The sequence below is a fragment of the Malaya genurostris genome, chromosome 2 (assembly GCF_030247185.1).
Source record: "Malaya genurostris strain Urasoe2022 chromosome 2, Malgen_1.1, whole genome shotgun sequence".
NCBI lineage: Eukaryota > Metazoa > Arthropoda > Insecta > Diptera > Culicidae > Malaya > Malaya genurostris.
The window spans coordinates 112,726,676-112,744,360 of record NC_080571.1 but is presented as its reverse complement, the minus strand read 5'-3'; the positions used below and the strand labels follow the sequence as shown (position 1 = coordinate 112,744,360).

Here is a 17,685-nt window from a genome sequence, read left to right as displayed (position 1 = left end):
CAAGATTCGTTTTTTGTACGTACATGCGGGATTCACGAATATCAAATGAAGTCGAATAAAAAAAAGAAAAAAGAAAGAGGAGGGAAATAAACAAGACACGTACGGCGAGATAATGACGCAATTTCGCCTGGAAAATTTTGATAGCAGCCGGAATGCAGCCAGCCTTCTGACGGTTGCCAGAATTCCTCACAAGCGGGCTCAATTGAAATTAATGTTACTGCGGGGTTAAATAAAAGTGTTGCCAAGAACATCGGCAATGGTTTGTTTAATTTTTGGTGGTAAAGAAGCTGAATGTTTTTAGTTAATTACTGCTTGGTATAGTCTGTAAATAAAGTGAATATGAAAAAAGAACCACTGCTTTTTAACCTATCAGAATTCCAGCAAGGGTCTGGCTGCAATGCAACAACCGTTTCCATCAGAAAATGTTGCCAGATTAACGGTTATATGTGTATCGGATTGTTGCAATACAAGACTGGCAGAAACGTTTCTGTTTTGATTTTTTTTCATGAGAAGCCACTATCAAGCAGGATACATACATCTTTATCTCTTATGATAAAAATACCCACATCTGTATTCGAATGTTGGGGACATACATTTTCTTGGTCCAATGATTTCTCCTTACTTATGTTTCACAGAATTAATGAGGAACTACGAGTTTGCTTAACATGTCCAACAAGATGAGACTATTTTGACATCTGCCAGAGTGCAGTCACGTTTCTGTCGGCTAGCAGAATTTCTCACAAGCGGGTCGTAATGCCAACTTTAAGGAAACGAAACAAAATGGTAATAATTTTGTTTTCAACGTAACAGAGCCGTCAAACCGAGCATAAAACAAAACACGATAAGATCGAACTAGTACGCACACACTCAGATATCGTCCTTTTGCGCACTCATACAGGTAACGATCGTCCTTTCGCGGTTACGCGTCATGAATGTGTGGCGCACACCATCAAACGATTATCGATTTTTGTTTTGAGATCTGTTTTACTCGATGCTTGCTTGGATGTCCAGCACAGAACCATCTAATCAATCTGTCATATTGCGTGGTTGGCTGCGGCTCGCGATTTTTGCATTGGAACAGGTTTGATTGCTAGTTAGAGAAACCAGCTTTGGTGAAGTGTATCCGTGTGGACCAAATTATCTGCCGGCTTTATCAGTTCAGGTGATGAGTCGATTGCACCTCTTGAAAAAAATTTACAGTTCATCAGCCGAGGGTTTTCATGTGCATCTTCACCGGAAGCAGCTTATTCCATTTTTGGTGGCGATAATTGGCAATTTAGTCTATCGGGAAGAATATAGTGAAGAAGTAATTTTTATTTATTTGTGCCAACGAGGACACACCAATATTAGGAGTTTTATCGTGATTACAAATATCAGGCGCCAATTCGGGGGTCGAATCCTAGATGTGCCAATCACCGGGACATGAGTATGAATGCAGCGACTGAAAAGCAATAATTTCACGGCAGTCACGAACTTGCGGTGAACCCAAAAATACTGCCGTAAAAGGAACCGACTCGTACATACACCTGTACTGTTCCAACACCAATTCGATAGTTGCACTACCGTAAACTGTCTGACTAAGCATTGTGGAATTTATTGGCCGATAAGTGCGTGAAAACCCATTCTTTCATTCGGTTCAAGGTCTCGTGAGTTTTGTGAAATTAATGCATGTGATTGTGAATATTTCGACTGGATACGAGCTAATCGTTCTCGCTGGAATACTAATTAATTCAAGTGGTGCATAAATCGAGTGTTAGCTATATCTCTATAATACAGATTACTAGATAACGCCGAATTTCACAGTGTGGTGTATTTCTTTTAATTTTGAATTACCTACTTGAGGATTATTACAGCATTTAGGACGTTCGTTGGACGGATAAATAACAGTCATGGGGAATATTTACACCGTAGGACCGAACGAGGCTCTTATCGTATCAGGTGAGTCAATTGATAAACATTGTTTTATTATCGTCCAGTGTAAAATTTCAAACGATCGCGTGCTAAATTGCAAGACAACAAATTGTTGGGATAAACTTTGAGTTGGTTAGGTAGATTACTCAAATTGGTTTAAGTGTTAATATGTAGCATCAATTAGTGCATAGAATGAAGAACCAAAACAAAACAGCAAGCGCAAAGCATGAATTTTGATTTTCATTTGCCTTAGGGTGTGTTCGATCAAAATTGTTCGGTTCTACAATTCGTCATCGTTATACCATAAAACGTTTCATAAAAAAATAACCAGACACTAGAAAACACAATTCTGGTTTGTGTTGTTCGATGGATGTTATAATTAGACTCTATTTACGCAAGTAAATAAAAGATTTCCAACGCTCATCTCGAGATCGCTTGTATTCGCCTTAATGTAGATTATATAGTAACGCTCGGAAGGAACATCGGGTAATTTGTTCTCATAATGGTCAAAATTGATTGATGAAATTGGCTGGTCAATGCTACTTTTTGAGTATTTATGTTACTTTGATTTATTGTAGATTCTTTTATAGAATGCATTTGGTTTCTTCGAGTATTTGAAAGTACTTCAATTGTATTTTTTTTGAAAATTATTTCGAACCGAAAAATGTTTTGTTTCAAATTTTACTCAATTTTATAAGAAATAGGGCATAATCAAATTTAATGTGTGTGCATAAATAAGAAAACCTGACAACTGACATGCGAAATAAGACAATAAATAATGGTGCCCTTTTGAAAACGGTTGACAGAGTGTTTTCCACTTAAGAGTCAAAAGAAGGAATAATCGAATTATCGAGCAGAGATGCCTGGTGAACACACTTAGCTGAACGTTCGGTAATCAGTTCGGTAATTAAATTGATTACCGATCGTTCGGTAATTGCTGAACTGTCAAACAACTACCGGAAACTGTAAACCAATTGAATCTAACTGATTGCTCGGTAATTTTTTGTTTGTTTGTTTTCCTTTGGTTAAAATTCTGGATTTTCGAATTAAAAAAAAAACAACACAAATTCACAAAAACTAATGTAGTAAATTCCAACCTGTTGTGGCTATGGTTTCATTCCACGAAAAAAAGGGGCAAATATTCCGGCTGAGCGAAATTATGAGCTCCTTCCAAAACACTGCACAATCCGTCGAGTGCACCAGAAATTACCCTCGAACGATTTGTGTAGGCAGCAACTGGACAAGTGATACAAAAAAAAATTTTCTGCCTATAAGGAAACAAAATACTTTCAGAGGTTCAAATGTTTTAAAAATTTTAGCACCTGTATCTCAATTCATTCGATGAACTCTTCAAAATTTTATTCGTCTGGTTAATAAAAAGACACTGAAAACTTTAATAAGTGTTTGACAGTTAGTTTCACGACAATCAATTTTCCCAGAAGTTCGGTTATTGGAAGATAATTTTACCATACGGACGGTATGATTTTTACTATTCAGATTTACCGTATGAATTGTATATCTATTTACAGAATTCTGTAATGAAAACTTACGTAAAACTGATCGTCCGGTAAAAATTTGCATAATTGTTGTAAAATGAAGTTCATGTACCGAAATATCGGTAATTTCTATTGATTACCGAAAGTTTTCGTCAAAAATGCAGGTGGGTAAGGCCAGAGACATAACTGGATGTCGTGAATACGAAAACAACTGACATGTTCCTTAACACTTCCGAATAGTTGATCAATTTTATGAATTATGTAAGCATTCCCCTTTTCCACATTTTCCGCAAAAACAAAGAAGGCTTCACTTGATCTCGATTACTGTGAATTTCACACAGCGAAAAGTGCAAAAATCTAACCAAACTGTTCTAGATTTGCACTAAACTGAGGATATTTGCCTTCGATTTGCGAGCAAGAAATCCTAACAGTTCTTTAGAAAACTTTTAGAGCCATTAGAACGGCTGATTTTGTGTAATGCTCTCTACCGTTGTTTTTTCACCAATGCAAATGACTGGCAGCTGTGGCGTAATCGCTCTTGTCGGAAGCGAAACTAGCTTTGCAAACGACACAAAATACATCTGCTCGCAGTGGCGATAGAATCCAAACTGATCCAATTTTTGTAAGGAGCTTTCTTTTTTACGTGATTCCGTTTGTAGCTTTTTCACTAATGGGAAGTCCTAACGGCTATAAAAATAGCCGCATACATTTCATTGAAAGAAACTATCCGGATGCTGTACGGGATTCATTCCTGCCTTTCAGAAGGACCAAATTGTGGAACTCACACTTTTCGGAACATTTTCTCGAACGATTTGTTGTACAGCAGCAGATATTTTGTTCTCTTTCTCAGAACGCGTTCTGATTGGCTGGTGTTGACATGGGTCAAATGAGACAGGTTTTTCAATAGTGTACTATTGAAACACTTCAATGCTGTTTCTATTCACGTTTATGTTTAAAAATTTCGATTCTATTGGTAGTTAGATTATATAAATCCTTTCACAGATCACTGAGCTATGGGCTTTAAAAATACGAGAAAGGCAAACGCGCCTTTTGAATTATCCTCTTTGATACTCCTTTATACCAAACATTTCATGAAAGTTTAGTCGACGACACGACCTGCCACTCGTCTATTAAAATTGTATCGCAAATCTGACTACCCCTCAGTATCTCGTAACGTCAAAACGAAATTACTTGAAAATTTGTTAGAACTGGCAACTCGATTTGATAAATTATTGATTTCGAATATCAGAAACCTTGGATACTGTTTTTCAAAGCCATGTTCATGAAGGTAAACAAAACCAACTCCGAATCGATAGACCAGTCGCGTAGTTTATCACTTTGTTTGTTTTTATTTTTTAAATATACACAACATTGCGGACCCTGCTCATTTTGACTGAACTGAGATCCACAAACGAAGTTTCGTGCAATGAAAATGAGTTTGAGACACAAAACAATTTTTGTAGTTGTATAGTAGGGGCAAATCAGTGAATTATTCTAAGCTTTTTCTTAGCCCAATTTCCATCAATCCAGATTTAGCCGGATTGTAATTCAAAGAGAATTGGTACTGCTGACAAAATGCGGGCGCTTATCTTAGTCGGTTCATACTCTGAACATTCCCATATCATTAATAGAGTTTGTTAACGAGCCGCTTTTGCTAAAACAAAATCTGAAATGAATCAGGTTAGCTACAAAGTAAAAAATAATGAAATGAAAAATTTAACAGAATGTTATTCACTTTATAGGTTATATTGACGCTATCCAATTGCGCGGAACGAAAGAAAGCTGAGATGAGACAAAAAGTGGAATCTACATTAACGATAAAGTAATCTTATAAAACCAAAGTATTGAGTGTAATGGAATATCCAATTAAATGTTGGTTGAAGTTACGATGGAATTTTGTTTTGCTTGAATACTTTGAGCTTTGAACGAAATCATTTCGCTGAATATCAATCCGTCTGACATAAAATTTTCGATTTGTCCAACATAATTCAAATGCATTCAAAATTTAATATACTATCCAGACGTTATAAACATACTTTAAATAAATATTTGGTTTTCTTCGAAATCAATAATGCCTGCATTCCCATCAGCGATGTCAGATCTACGGGAATCTCCGTAGATCTACGGATTCGAACATTTTCTACGGATCTACGGATTCGTAGACAAAATCTACGGAAATTAAATTTTTTCTACGGAAATCTACGGAAATTTATATTTATCAACGGAGACCAACGGAAACTAGTTTTGTCTGGCGAGCAAAAAAAAAATCTTTTCACCGCGAGAGCATCCGAGAAAAATGCCAATCTACGGAAATGACACTACTTCTATCTGGCATCGTTGATTCCCATCCGACACAACGAAGAAATCGTTTTTAACAGCACATAATATAACACTTTTCCTATCATCAGAGTCCACACTCGAAATTTGAATTTACAGACATATTTTAGATTATATCCAGCTTTAATCGAACCCAAAATCTTTTATAGCTCTCTGAAAATACCTCTTCCTTTAAATTGTTTGTTTATTTATTTTGGGATCCTTGGTAACAAAAGTTCATAGTAACTTAAACAGTGTTGCTTGAGAAGATTATTTTTATCATTATCAAGGGGTCACTATATTTGTGGTAACTGGCGGTAAATCGTTAACAGACAATTTAAGTGCCGATTTTTCTTCGGAGTGTCTGGTCATGTCGTCGGTTTAGTTTTTAAATAATTTGAGATTATGTCACACAACTGAATATTTTATCATAAAATTGTTATCATATTTCCGATGGCATGTAGCAAAAATTATGTTGATTCGTTAGATACAACAAGAGATATTCACGATCAAAAACTTATCACTCTCTCAGAGGGTAAATTTTGAAAAGGCACCCCATAGTAAAGTAAGTCGTATTCACGACAAAAAATTACCGAACAACGGAATCGAATCTTAGTGTGAACATTTGAAGTACTTTCAGATAGAAAATCTGTGCACTCAAAAAGAGTCCACATATGTTCAAGAAATCAGCAAATTCATTGACAAATCTGTAAAAGAGGTCACAGAAATCAAGTCAAGAATGTATTTAATGACCTCATAAAATCATCTGCCGTAACATGATTAGCATCTTACATAAATCTAACCTACATATGTATTTATTTACATAACTCGAAAACAGTTTTACGTCAATTTCAAGGTTATGCCTGCGACATTATCTATTCCTAGTTTTAAATATGATGGCTTACTACTTCTCGGTGAACTTTATAAAAGACCGCAACAGGATGCAACAGCTTCTCTTTGTGTACTTTTTCTTCCAATTATTGTGGCGCAATTACGAAGGTTTTTATTGATAATGCAACATTTATCTTCAGGTATCATTTAATACAAATAGCTAAGCAGTAAACAAGGAGACTTACTGCGGTGACCTTGGTGATGGTGGCTTCGTCGAATCAATGTAAAATTTTCTTCAATTTTGCGACTAATGACAATGTAACAAATGGTCAAGAATTGCATATTCAGTCGTTAGAAGATGCTACTGCAGCCCACTTGAATCCGGCAGATTGTCGATACTTTCAATTTCAAATTCTTGACAATAACGATGTTAACCTTACAGCTCTAAATTTGTCCAACGTTCTAATTCGTGCTATTGACCACTATGGTTAAAAAAAATAAGCAAGCCTCCTAAGCAAACACCGCAGAACTACGACGGTTGAAAAGTTCTAGAAGGTTATAGAAGGGCAGCACTTAAAAAGTATTCAAATAACGGAGGTTGTTACTCCGATAAAACTGCTATGCCGACTATTTACGCAATGTGCAGAGGAGATTAAAGTCTAAACATGTTTTACAATGAACAGGCGAGTTTTAGCGAAATATGCAAGAACAAATTCTCTGAGGTTTTATCTAAAGAAATCTGTTTCGTACCAAATAACCTGTGATCCCGTTTTGTGCCAGTCAATGAATTCAATAAACATAAGCGCTAATTCTGTTCAAATTACAGTCACAAAAATACGGTTTTCATACTCTGCTAGACCCGACGGTATCCCGGTAGATGTTTTGAAGAGCTGAAGTGGTATTGTAATACAACCGTATGTCAACTGTTCCAACTATCACTCACGATTTCAGTATTCCCCGACTCTTGTAACGGATGGTAATGTCTCAAAGACATAAAACAGAAGTTCTCTACGCGGATCTCTTCGTTGCTCTTGATAAAATTAATCACACTTTCACAATTGCCAAATTGGACAGACTGGGCTTCGGTTCCAGTATTATTCGGTACATTCAATCGAATCTATCGGTTGGTGGTCAAGATCGATGATACTTTTTCTGGCATTCCACATACGAGATTCTACTGCTAACAACCTTTTTTTAATATATTATTCTAGAAAATAGATTAAGCATCAATATTTCCACTCCTCTGTATCCTTTATTCTTCTATGTGAACGATGAAAATGGGGGCGCCCGGCAATGGTGGCTATCATGCATGCTGTTGAGATGTTCAGTTTGAGTTGCAATGGTATCCCAATACTATTTCCTAAGCAGGGTGCAATCCGCCAAGGTCACATTGAAACTCTTAGAAATAAACATCATTAGTTTGTCTGTTGATTGAATAAATAAATAGAAAAAAACATATATTGATTGTTAATTCAACATTTAATATTTAATAAATATTAGAAGCAGGAAGTTCTAGATTCTTTTAGTCGATAGTATCGTCCGAAAACTGATGCTATCGAAGCATTCCAGGTCTATTCATACCATACAATGCATGTGTTTACTCATGATCGACTCAATACCTACACGGAATGACCTCGAACAAGTGTACACGGAATTCTTAGGAAAATATTATAGAAATTTGTTTATGTTAATACAGTGGCGTCTCGTCCTCATGTGCACTGTACACCTTGTCAAATTGAAGGAATTAACTGCATCCCCGTCCGCATTCATTTATTCTACAGATTTTCTATTTATTCGATGAAACCGGTCGGTCGAAACTTAGTAGAAAATAAAAGGCGATTTTGTTCACAGCACAATCTGCACAAATTCACCTTAAGCTGCTTGCGCTTGCTGCCAAACGATCTTTTCATATTGCATTGCCCTAGCCATTACGTAGTGTTCCTAATTCGAGCACTTTGCCTTGTGCACCCACATTGTGTGTATTTACACACATCTCATATACAGTGATACAAAGTCGTATTCGTACACCTGTATATATTTGGATAAACAATGTTTTTCGTGTACATATAAGCATTAATTATTTTAGATGACCATGTACATTTTATTCTTGTGCATTTTCCAATGCGAAACGCACACTATTTCAAGAAAATGTCAAGTTTTTACCACTCTTATGATAATATATCTCGTAAACGAAAAGATTCAGCGACAAAATAGTATTCGTACAGCGAGTCGAAAACGTAATTTTTCATCATTTACTATTACGAATTGCGTTCAAAGTTCAAGTTTAGCTAAAATTAAGGTATACAAGTGTGTGGGTCGAATCGACATTCTATTCGCCACACTTCTGGGAACACTCCCATCGTCGACTTAACAGCTTCGTACAGGGCGCAAGCCAACGAAGCGCCATCATTACCCAACCGAGTGTTTAACAGGTAAGACGTATCCGACTCACAAGTAGTGCCAGCGATGGGTGATTTCCTAATGGCCGTTTTAGCAATTCACAACAAGTATGTCTGGATTTTAAGATGATTGATTGTAATAATAATTTATCTGTTGTAGTATCGAAAGCGTTGAAATGGGAAGAAATGGTAAAGAAACAAATATTTCCCAACGTGAGCTGATGATTTCTCATCATAAAGATGGAAAATCATTGAGAGAGATTTCAGATATTCAAAAACCGCGAACCACTGTACAGTACGTGATCAAAAGGTTTGTTGAAGAAAAGCGAATCGCAAATGCCCCAAGAAACACCAACCGAAAAAAACTAACTCCGCATGATGAACGATTTGTTTTGAGAAAAATTAGAGAAAATCCTAAAAGCAGTGCAGTGGAGATAACTAAAGAACTGAATAACCGAAACAAAGTAAAAGTTTGTGCCGAAACGGTGAGAAATGTGTTGAGAGAGAACAACTTTAATGCTCGCACTCCAAGGAAAAAGCCTTTTATCAGTGCTAAGAACAAAGCAAAACGGTTAAATTTTGCGACACAGTTTTTTAATCGTCCAGGAAGTGAATGGTACGATGTTATTTAAATTGATGAATCAAAATTTAATATTTTTGGTTCTGATGGACGTCGGTTCGTATGGAGAAAACCTAATGATGAATTGAACCCAAAAAATCTAAAAGCTACCGTGAAGTACGGTGGTGGAGGGGTTTTTGGTATGGGGTTGTATGTCAGCCAATGGAGATGGGATCTCGATGGAATAATGAATCAAAAAGTGTATTTAGACATATTAAGAGAAAATCTTAAACTAAGTGCCGAAAAAATGGGTTTAAACGATGGTTTCAAATTTTACCAAGACAACGATTCTAAGCACAAGGCATACAGTGTCCGATCATGGTTGTTATACAACTGTAAAAAAGTTATAGAAACTCCTCCACAATCACCCGACATCAATCCAATTAAGAATTTATGGGAGTATTTAGATAAAAAGATTAGAAATCATCAGATTTCTAATAAAAAGGATCTAAAGAAGCATTTGCTCAACGAATGGAACAATATATCTATTGAATACACTAAAAAACTAGTAGACAGCATCCCTCGTCGTTTGAAGGCAGTTTATGATAGTAAAGGATATCATACTAAATACTAAAATCTCAATTAAAATATTTTCCCAATGATTTCGTTCGTTGTATGAATATGAATATGTATAATTTTTCAACAAAAATTTAGTGCACATTTGAACCATGTTTCAAATAATATTTTATATTTATCTAGTTATCCGAATGCTGTGCAAACTATTTGACACAACTTTCTGTTGTTAAAGAATGTTTATACTATAGCAATTTGATTACAAAGTTATACACGAAAGGTGTACGAATATGAGTTTGTACCAGCGTACATCCAACTTAACATTTCAGGTATGTCTTGTATAGTTGAGCTAGTGTCTTTTCTCTGCATATGAGGTACAGAAGGTATTGTTCTACTCAGTTCTGAGATTTGTAGTTCTCTCTGTCACATTTGGCTCTGTGTGAACTTTTATGCCAACCAGATTTACCATATTCACAGATTTTTCTATAAAAGTTATTTCAAATCATTCTGCCACCGAGATTCTGTGCCATAGATCACAATTTTTCTCATATATAAGAAAAAATCATGAATTTCTACAGATTTTTTCATAACTCTGCACACTTAAATGGTATATACAAGCTTTCTTCCATTTTTTTCAGGACTATACGGCGGGTGTCCCATCAATTCGACGTTTTGGGTGCTCAAATATTCGGTTGTTTGAGCCGATGTGTGAAAGCTTGCATTATCGTGATAAAGAATGATTTTGCGTCTTGCATTTGTTTTCCTTATTTCACAAAAATCTTTTGGCAAACAAATGGTGGCATAATCAAAATTGACGGTCTAACAATCCTCTAAAGCAACAATCGCTATGTCTGTTTATACCTAAAAAACAAGCAACCATTTTCTTTGAAGTGCTTCGAGCGCGTTAACTTTTGTTGGATTTGGTTCTTCTTGGAACAACCATACAGTCGACTGCTGTTTAGTTTCGGGCTCATATGAGTAAATCCATGTTTTTTCACCTGTGTCGGGTTGGCGGTTCAATGCATAGGGCACTGGTCTTACAAGCCAGTTGTCATATGTTCGAGCCCCAACCTGGAAGGATTCTTAGTGTCAGTAGGATCCATAGTACTAGCCATGCAATGATTCTGTACGCTAAGAATCGGCTGCGAAGTCTGTTGAAACAGAAAGGCCAAATTCCACAAAAGGAATGTAATGCCAAGACTTTGCTTTTGCAGATATAGGGTAACAGAGGTATTTTGGTCCACCTAACAAACTTTATGGATGTAATTGATGCTAAGTAACCCATGTTGCATCAATTTGAAGTTAATCACATTAAAATACCTATTGCAGACGGGTTTCTTAAACATATTACTACATTTAGTGGATATTTTTGCAAAGTTGGTCAAAATAAAATCATTCCTAAAGTGGATCAAAATACCTCTGTTATCCTACGTAAAATTTGAAACACCACGATTGAAGAAGTTTTTCAGCATTTCTTTGCACCAATCGATATGAGTCTTTTTTGGGCGATTGTGTGTTAAATTATGTGGGATTCAACGTAAACAATTTTTTTCACGGCTAAATGTACATGCAAATTCACATGTAAGCTTTTCACACTAATTAATACCCAAGGCTTCCTCCATTTCACGGTACGTCACATGACCATCTTCCATTATCAGGTTTTTCACAGCATAGATGTTTTCTGGTAAAACAATTGATTTTGGCCGACCTTCTTTAAATTCATCGGTAAGCGAACTACGATCACGATTGAATTCGTTATACCAGTTTTTTACAGTCGCATAGGATGCTAAAGTCGAACTAAGTTGATTGAAGCACTCTTGTCTTGACAATCCACGACGAAAATCGCAATAAATTATTGCACGAAAATGCTAACGATTCAATTCCATTTTTGCTGAGGTAAAATTTTCAACTCACTGTAAACCTAACAAATAGAACTCAAATGACAGAATGTTCTGAAGATGATGATTTTTAAAAATGTCAAACTTTATTATGGTAACGTCAAATCCAAACACTTAGTGTTTGGATTTGACACTGTCTCGCGTAAAATCCATCCTGATAAAAACATTATTTTATATATCGAGATGTCACCGGAGTTTATCAATTAAAAAATAAAAGTTAATCGTATTTATTCTGTTCATATATCCCACTATGCGACGGCGCGAATGCATTCAAATAACGCAATTGCATACAGTTTGGCGCCATAATCTTAAATTAATTGAATAGAATCGCAATTGAGGACTAGTTTGAGAGGAACCACTTTAATGTTACGAATCTTAGTACTAAAGAAAACCAACAGTTCAAGTCTTCAAGGTTCTTGACATATAGTGAACAATTGAACAAACACAAATATACGAATTCTTTTCCAGTGTGGGATTTTTTATCGGAGAATTCTACTGACAGAAGTGAATCAGTATTTATTTGAATACATCAACATTTTTTTAATTATTTTTTACGGCAAAGTTATTACCTTACAATAAATTGATGTCTCAAAAATGGAAACATTCTGATTTGAGAGTATGCCAAATAAAGGCGTAACATTTTGGATGAAACTGAATCTGTTTTGAGATCGCAAATGGCGCTAAAGTTTCACGAAATAGCATCTGATATATTATCCTATCGATTTTTATCTTTTCAAACGAACTAGAAACCTCGACGAAAAGTAAATATTTGCTATCCAAAAATAGACTGTTAATGCGGAAAGTCTAGCGGACACACCATTAACCACTGGAAGTCTACTTCCATTTATTCGCTCCGGTGGGGTTCGTCCTATCGAAGATTGACACGGTAGTAGCATTTTTGCGTGTTCCTGCACCGTTATAGTTTATTCTACTCCTGGGGCTTCCAGCGGTACTCTGTTAGTCGTGTTTTAGGAAAGTGTCACTAATGAAAGGGGTGTGAAATGTGCAGTGGTATGAAATTAGCAATCTTGCGTTCAAAACATATTAAATTACGCTATTGATGGATCGCATTGGATATAGACACTCATTAAGAATTGACGTTTACCGGTTTGAAAATATGCAGCCATCATATTGATGTTGAGACAGTCATTCTACGTTAAGTTATGGGTTAAGTCTCACCAGACGATGTGATACCATACCATGAGGAACGCGATTTATTCGATTCCCGTCGTTCGCAAGGGGAAAACAGCTACTGGAACGCGTGTCGGTTTCCATGGAATGAGCCTTAGCGGTGGGAAATTCGTTGATGGCTTTTTTCGAGGGGGAAGCAAACGAAAGATACATAAAAGCCGGAAAGGATGATGTTACAGCCGGGACATAGTGACGCCACGTCGGGCTGCTGATGTTTTCTGCAGTTGCCACCAGCGGGACCGGAAAGTTTTGTCTCCACATATAGGATCACTTTGGAACAAAACGCTCATACACTGGGGAACAACTGTTCACGTTAACGTCGGAAACCTCTCGGAAGTTGATAATAAGCTAGCATTCAGTGTTTATTTTTACTCCACTTGTTTGGTGGCCTGTTTAAATCGCTAGGTTAGAATAAATTGAAAAAAGGTATGACGTTTCCTCTCCCACTGTTCGTGTTCATTTATTGGAACGCAAGGCCTACTTTCAGGCTATTTCCAATAGGGAATGCAATGCGTATGGCTATGACCGTTTCGTGCATGTAAGGATTCCGCAAAGAAACGTGAAACCTGCATTCAGTTCTTGTGGAATGATTTAGTTCTTTTAACAGCTACTCACGAATGCTACATTATCATGGTATAAATAACACGACTTAATTATAACCACAAGTGACCTATTCCAATACGATGGCAGCTGTTTTCTCAAATTACAACAAAAACGAAAGCAATGAGGTTTTTTTTTTGAGGGTGTGTAATGTCCAACTGTAACAGGTTGAACTGTATCCAAATGTGACTGAGCCAAATGGCTAAAACACGAGCTAAGAAGTTGTATTGAGAGATTCTCCCGATGTAGCCAGAATGAATACTGACCTCCAAAAAGCACGTATGTGATATGTTTTGGAGAGTATCCTGATCATGTTTTATGCAACTACGGCATGAGATGTTTCCAGCAGATATAAATTCTTTTATTGCTACAGTTCGCTAGAAAATTTTCGATTTGGCAAGACATTTGTAGTTGCGGATAAAACATGCAAATTTCTGTTAGAAGTAGACAGTAGAGTGGATTTTATCGAGGTCAATCAACTAATCCACTGCCTTATGTCATTTTCGTTTTTAAATTGCACTACACCGATGTAGCGAAAGCTGCACCTAAACCGTTCGTTTTTACCAATTGCACTACACCAGTGCTACACTTTTTCTGCACCGATACCACTGGTGTAGCACTCATCAAAAGTTTGGTGTAGCTCTGTGCAATGGAATCGTTAATTGTGGTCAATGGTTACTGTTTATGTTTTCGTCATTTTTGATCGTTTATTCATGCCTCAGTGTAGCACTGCACCGGTAATGTCCATAATGGGTGACTCTGACGATTCTAAGACAAAACGTAAAGTAAAATAAATAGAAAAAACTCTAAAAAAATCTTGTGACCTTCCATACATGAAACTTATTTATCATTTTTTAAAGACAGTTGGAGTTTCAATTTAATAGTTGACCCTTTTAAGACTTAGTTCTAATTCCAACTGTGTCCATTAGTTCATCCAATAGCTAAATTTTAATAGAAATGATGTAATGATACAAACAAACTTAAAATAGGTTATGAAACAAAATGTATTTAGATAACAGTCTGTTTTATAATTTATAGCAGTTAATCGTTTGGTTCAAATAATATTTTTGAGTAGATTTTATAATAAATGAAGAAATACCTAATATGATATTAAAAAATTTTGTTTTAATCCACCTAGTGGTGTAATGATGCCTTTCTCATATCAATCATACTATCATATATAATACTGTGGTATTCTTCAAAATAATTTTCTTCGATTCTTGAGAAAATAACCGAAATCGGTTTGTTTTTCTGTGTACTGAAAAAAAAACTATCAATTGGAGAAGATTTGATGTCGATTTAGAAAACTTTTTACGGTTTTTCACCCTTTTCAGTGATGGTATAAAATTTTTTACACACTTTACCCTATATTTCCGGATCCGGATGAAATTCAGAAATTACGTATGGGACCACAGGACCTTTCATTTGAACCTAAGTTTGTGAAAATCGGTCGCGCCATCTAACATAGGAGAAAAGTTAGAACACATATATTCATTTTTTTTGCACATTTTACCCCATAACTCCGGAACCTTAAGTCGGATTCAAATAATATTCAGGAATTTCGTATGGGACCACAAGACCTTTCATTTGAATCTAAGTTTGTGAAAATCGGTTCAGCCATCTCTGAGAAAAGTTAGTGCCCTTATTTTCACAATTTCAAAAACACGTCAAAACAGAGCGTGACCATAATTATATTTGCATTCAAGCAAATATTGCACAACATCAGTTCAAACAATCCTGAGCGATTGTTCCTTGCAGTTTTGTCGTGAATACGATTTAATTTACTATGGGGCGCCTTTCCCCCTTTGAAGAGCTAGTTTCTCTTCAAAGAAGAACGATTGCGTCATCCTGCTGTTGGTCGTTTGGATTAGAGCAAAATGTAACGAGAAGTGGACAACGATGGAGCAAAATCAGCCCTTCGAATAGCTCCAAATGTTATCTAAAAAAATTGGCCCTTCTGAATACCAGAAATGAATCCTGTGCAGCATTTTGGCAGATTCTTTCACTAAAATATGCAAAACCATAATGAAATAATCGACATTAAAATTCTCTATGTTGGTATTTTTTTAGTCTCTATTTTTTACCGCGTTATTCAATTGTGTGGTAGAAAATATATGTCGCCAATAAGTTAATCTTTAGTATAAATGCACCGTTCTGGAAGGAATTCACAGAATCAACTAATACGAACGATTATCATTTTTTTCGTATTCACGTCCTCCATTTATGTCAATACTCACCCGCCTTTTTTCTAAGAAAACTTTTCACGTGCACGGAAAAGCCAGCGATCGCAAAACAACTAAAATATTAGTTGTTTTTCTGATTTTGATTGGTTAAAATTTGGTATTTTGATTGGTTAAAATTTTACTGTTAGCCTCTTCGAGGGCAGCTAATCGTTCACTGCTTGAACAACGAAATTTCACCTAATTAACTGCTTATATCTTTATCACTAAACTCACAAAGGATATGGAAATGAACCAGTGAATTAGGAAATTTTTACATCACTTGCAGAATGGCTTGCTGGTAAACCTAATGCTACAGATACACTTTCAAGAAAATACAAATAGTACCACTTCACTTTAGTAGCAAATTTTTAAGCGTTAAGCGGTTTTAATAACATTGACATGAACTGTCCTAGAATACATTACTCTCAGATGAAATAAAATCATTTATTCTGTAGGAATATCTATTTAACACATGGAAAACTTGTTTTACAATTAACTGATGTATTATTCTGCATACTTTCACTTACATAAAACGACCACTACGTAACTAACATAAATGACGTTCATTTAACATTGAAAATTTTCAATATGAAACGCTTCTGGTGAAATGAAGAGGTTTTTTGTTCTGCGTTTTGCTGTCTTCGTTCTCCGCCAAGTGACAGCATTTGAATACAACAATTTCGATTACCTGAATTTTTATGTCAAAATCAACAGATATGTTAGTTAAATCAACAACATTTTAGTTGGCGTGAAACAATAATTGCAATATTGTAATTTTGTGATCTGCGGGTTCTCCGTGTGGATGAATATGAGCTGCAATTTTGTTAATGTCATGTGTCTGTTCATGTCAATGTTACACGCCACTCAATAAGTCGTGTGCAGAGATGTTCATCTCCTCTGTGTGACGAAGAGCAAGCAATATTTCTCCCCTCGCACTGACAACTTCAACGAGAGCTCTTCTCTTTCACATATATACACCACTGTTGTATAAAGTGTGCACGCATCATGAGTGCGTTTGTTTATTTCCTTTTACCTCCTCCACTGAATCGCACCAAAGTGCTAGAGCACTAGCTAATAAATTCTCTGAGGTGGATGCAGCTACTTTCACAGAGGTGTACACGCCGGTGAGCACTCTGGTGTATGGTTTGCGTAGAAGAAGCGTGGGGTACGCAAAATAAAACAATTTATCGTTTAATTTTCGTTTTTCCTTGCAAGTTTTTCATAGCAAGGCCAGATCTACTCTCTATTAATTGAAGTTCACAGAAGTGTTCGCTCACTATCACACACCAGTGATCACTTGGGTGTATTTAGACGAGAGCACGTGAGAGCGATTCGTGCGAAGAGAATGTTATTCTCTCGCACCAGCTTCTTTCAACACAAGCACGCACTCAAAGTCTGTCTGTCTGGACACTGAGAAGAAGTGCGCTTTCCTCTTTGTGTGGAGCGGAGCAAATGTATCCGCAGTGTATAATTGAAACCTACGCCCTTGTGTATCACTCTAGTGAAATGCCATCTCTGGTCGTGTGAATGACACACAGTTGAAGCTTGTCAAATTCATATAATAATTATGAAGTAGCAATTTTCAAAAGAATATGTGTGAAATTCCATGACGTTTCGATTAGTCAGAAAAAAGTAACAGTCATTTAAGTGGAGCTACTTTTGTCATTTTCGAAACAATGGATTCAACAC

At 36.2% G+C, this 17,685-nt stretch overlaps 1 protein-coding gene across 6 annotated transcripts in view; it reads left to right on the top strand.

Annotated features, from left to right (window-relative positions):
* The first annotated feature begins 777 nt into the window (after positions 1-777).
* LOC131427964 (flotillin-2) overlaps positions 778-17,685 on the top strand; it is a 475,383-nt gene continuing 458,475 nt past the window's right edge. The window contains exons 1-2 of one of the 6 annotated variants that reach the window (XM_058591576.1): positions 778-898; positions 1,854-1,938. In XM_058591576.1, coding sequence (XP_058447559.1) covers positions 1,890-1,938 — 49 coding nt within the window. In that variant the 5' untranslated portion in view covers positions 778-898; positions 1,854-1,889. Of the gene's footprint in view, positions 899-981; positions 1,939-17,685 lie in introns of those variants that run through there. The other 5 variants (XM_058591572.1, XM_058591573.1, XM_058591575.1 and 2 more) reach the window with 5 other exon arrangements.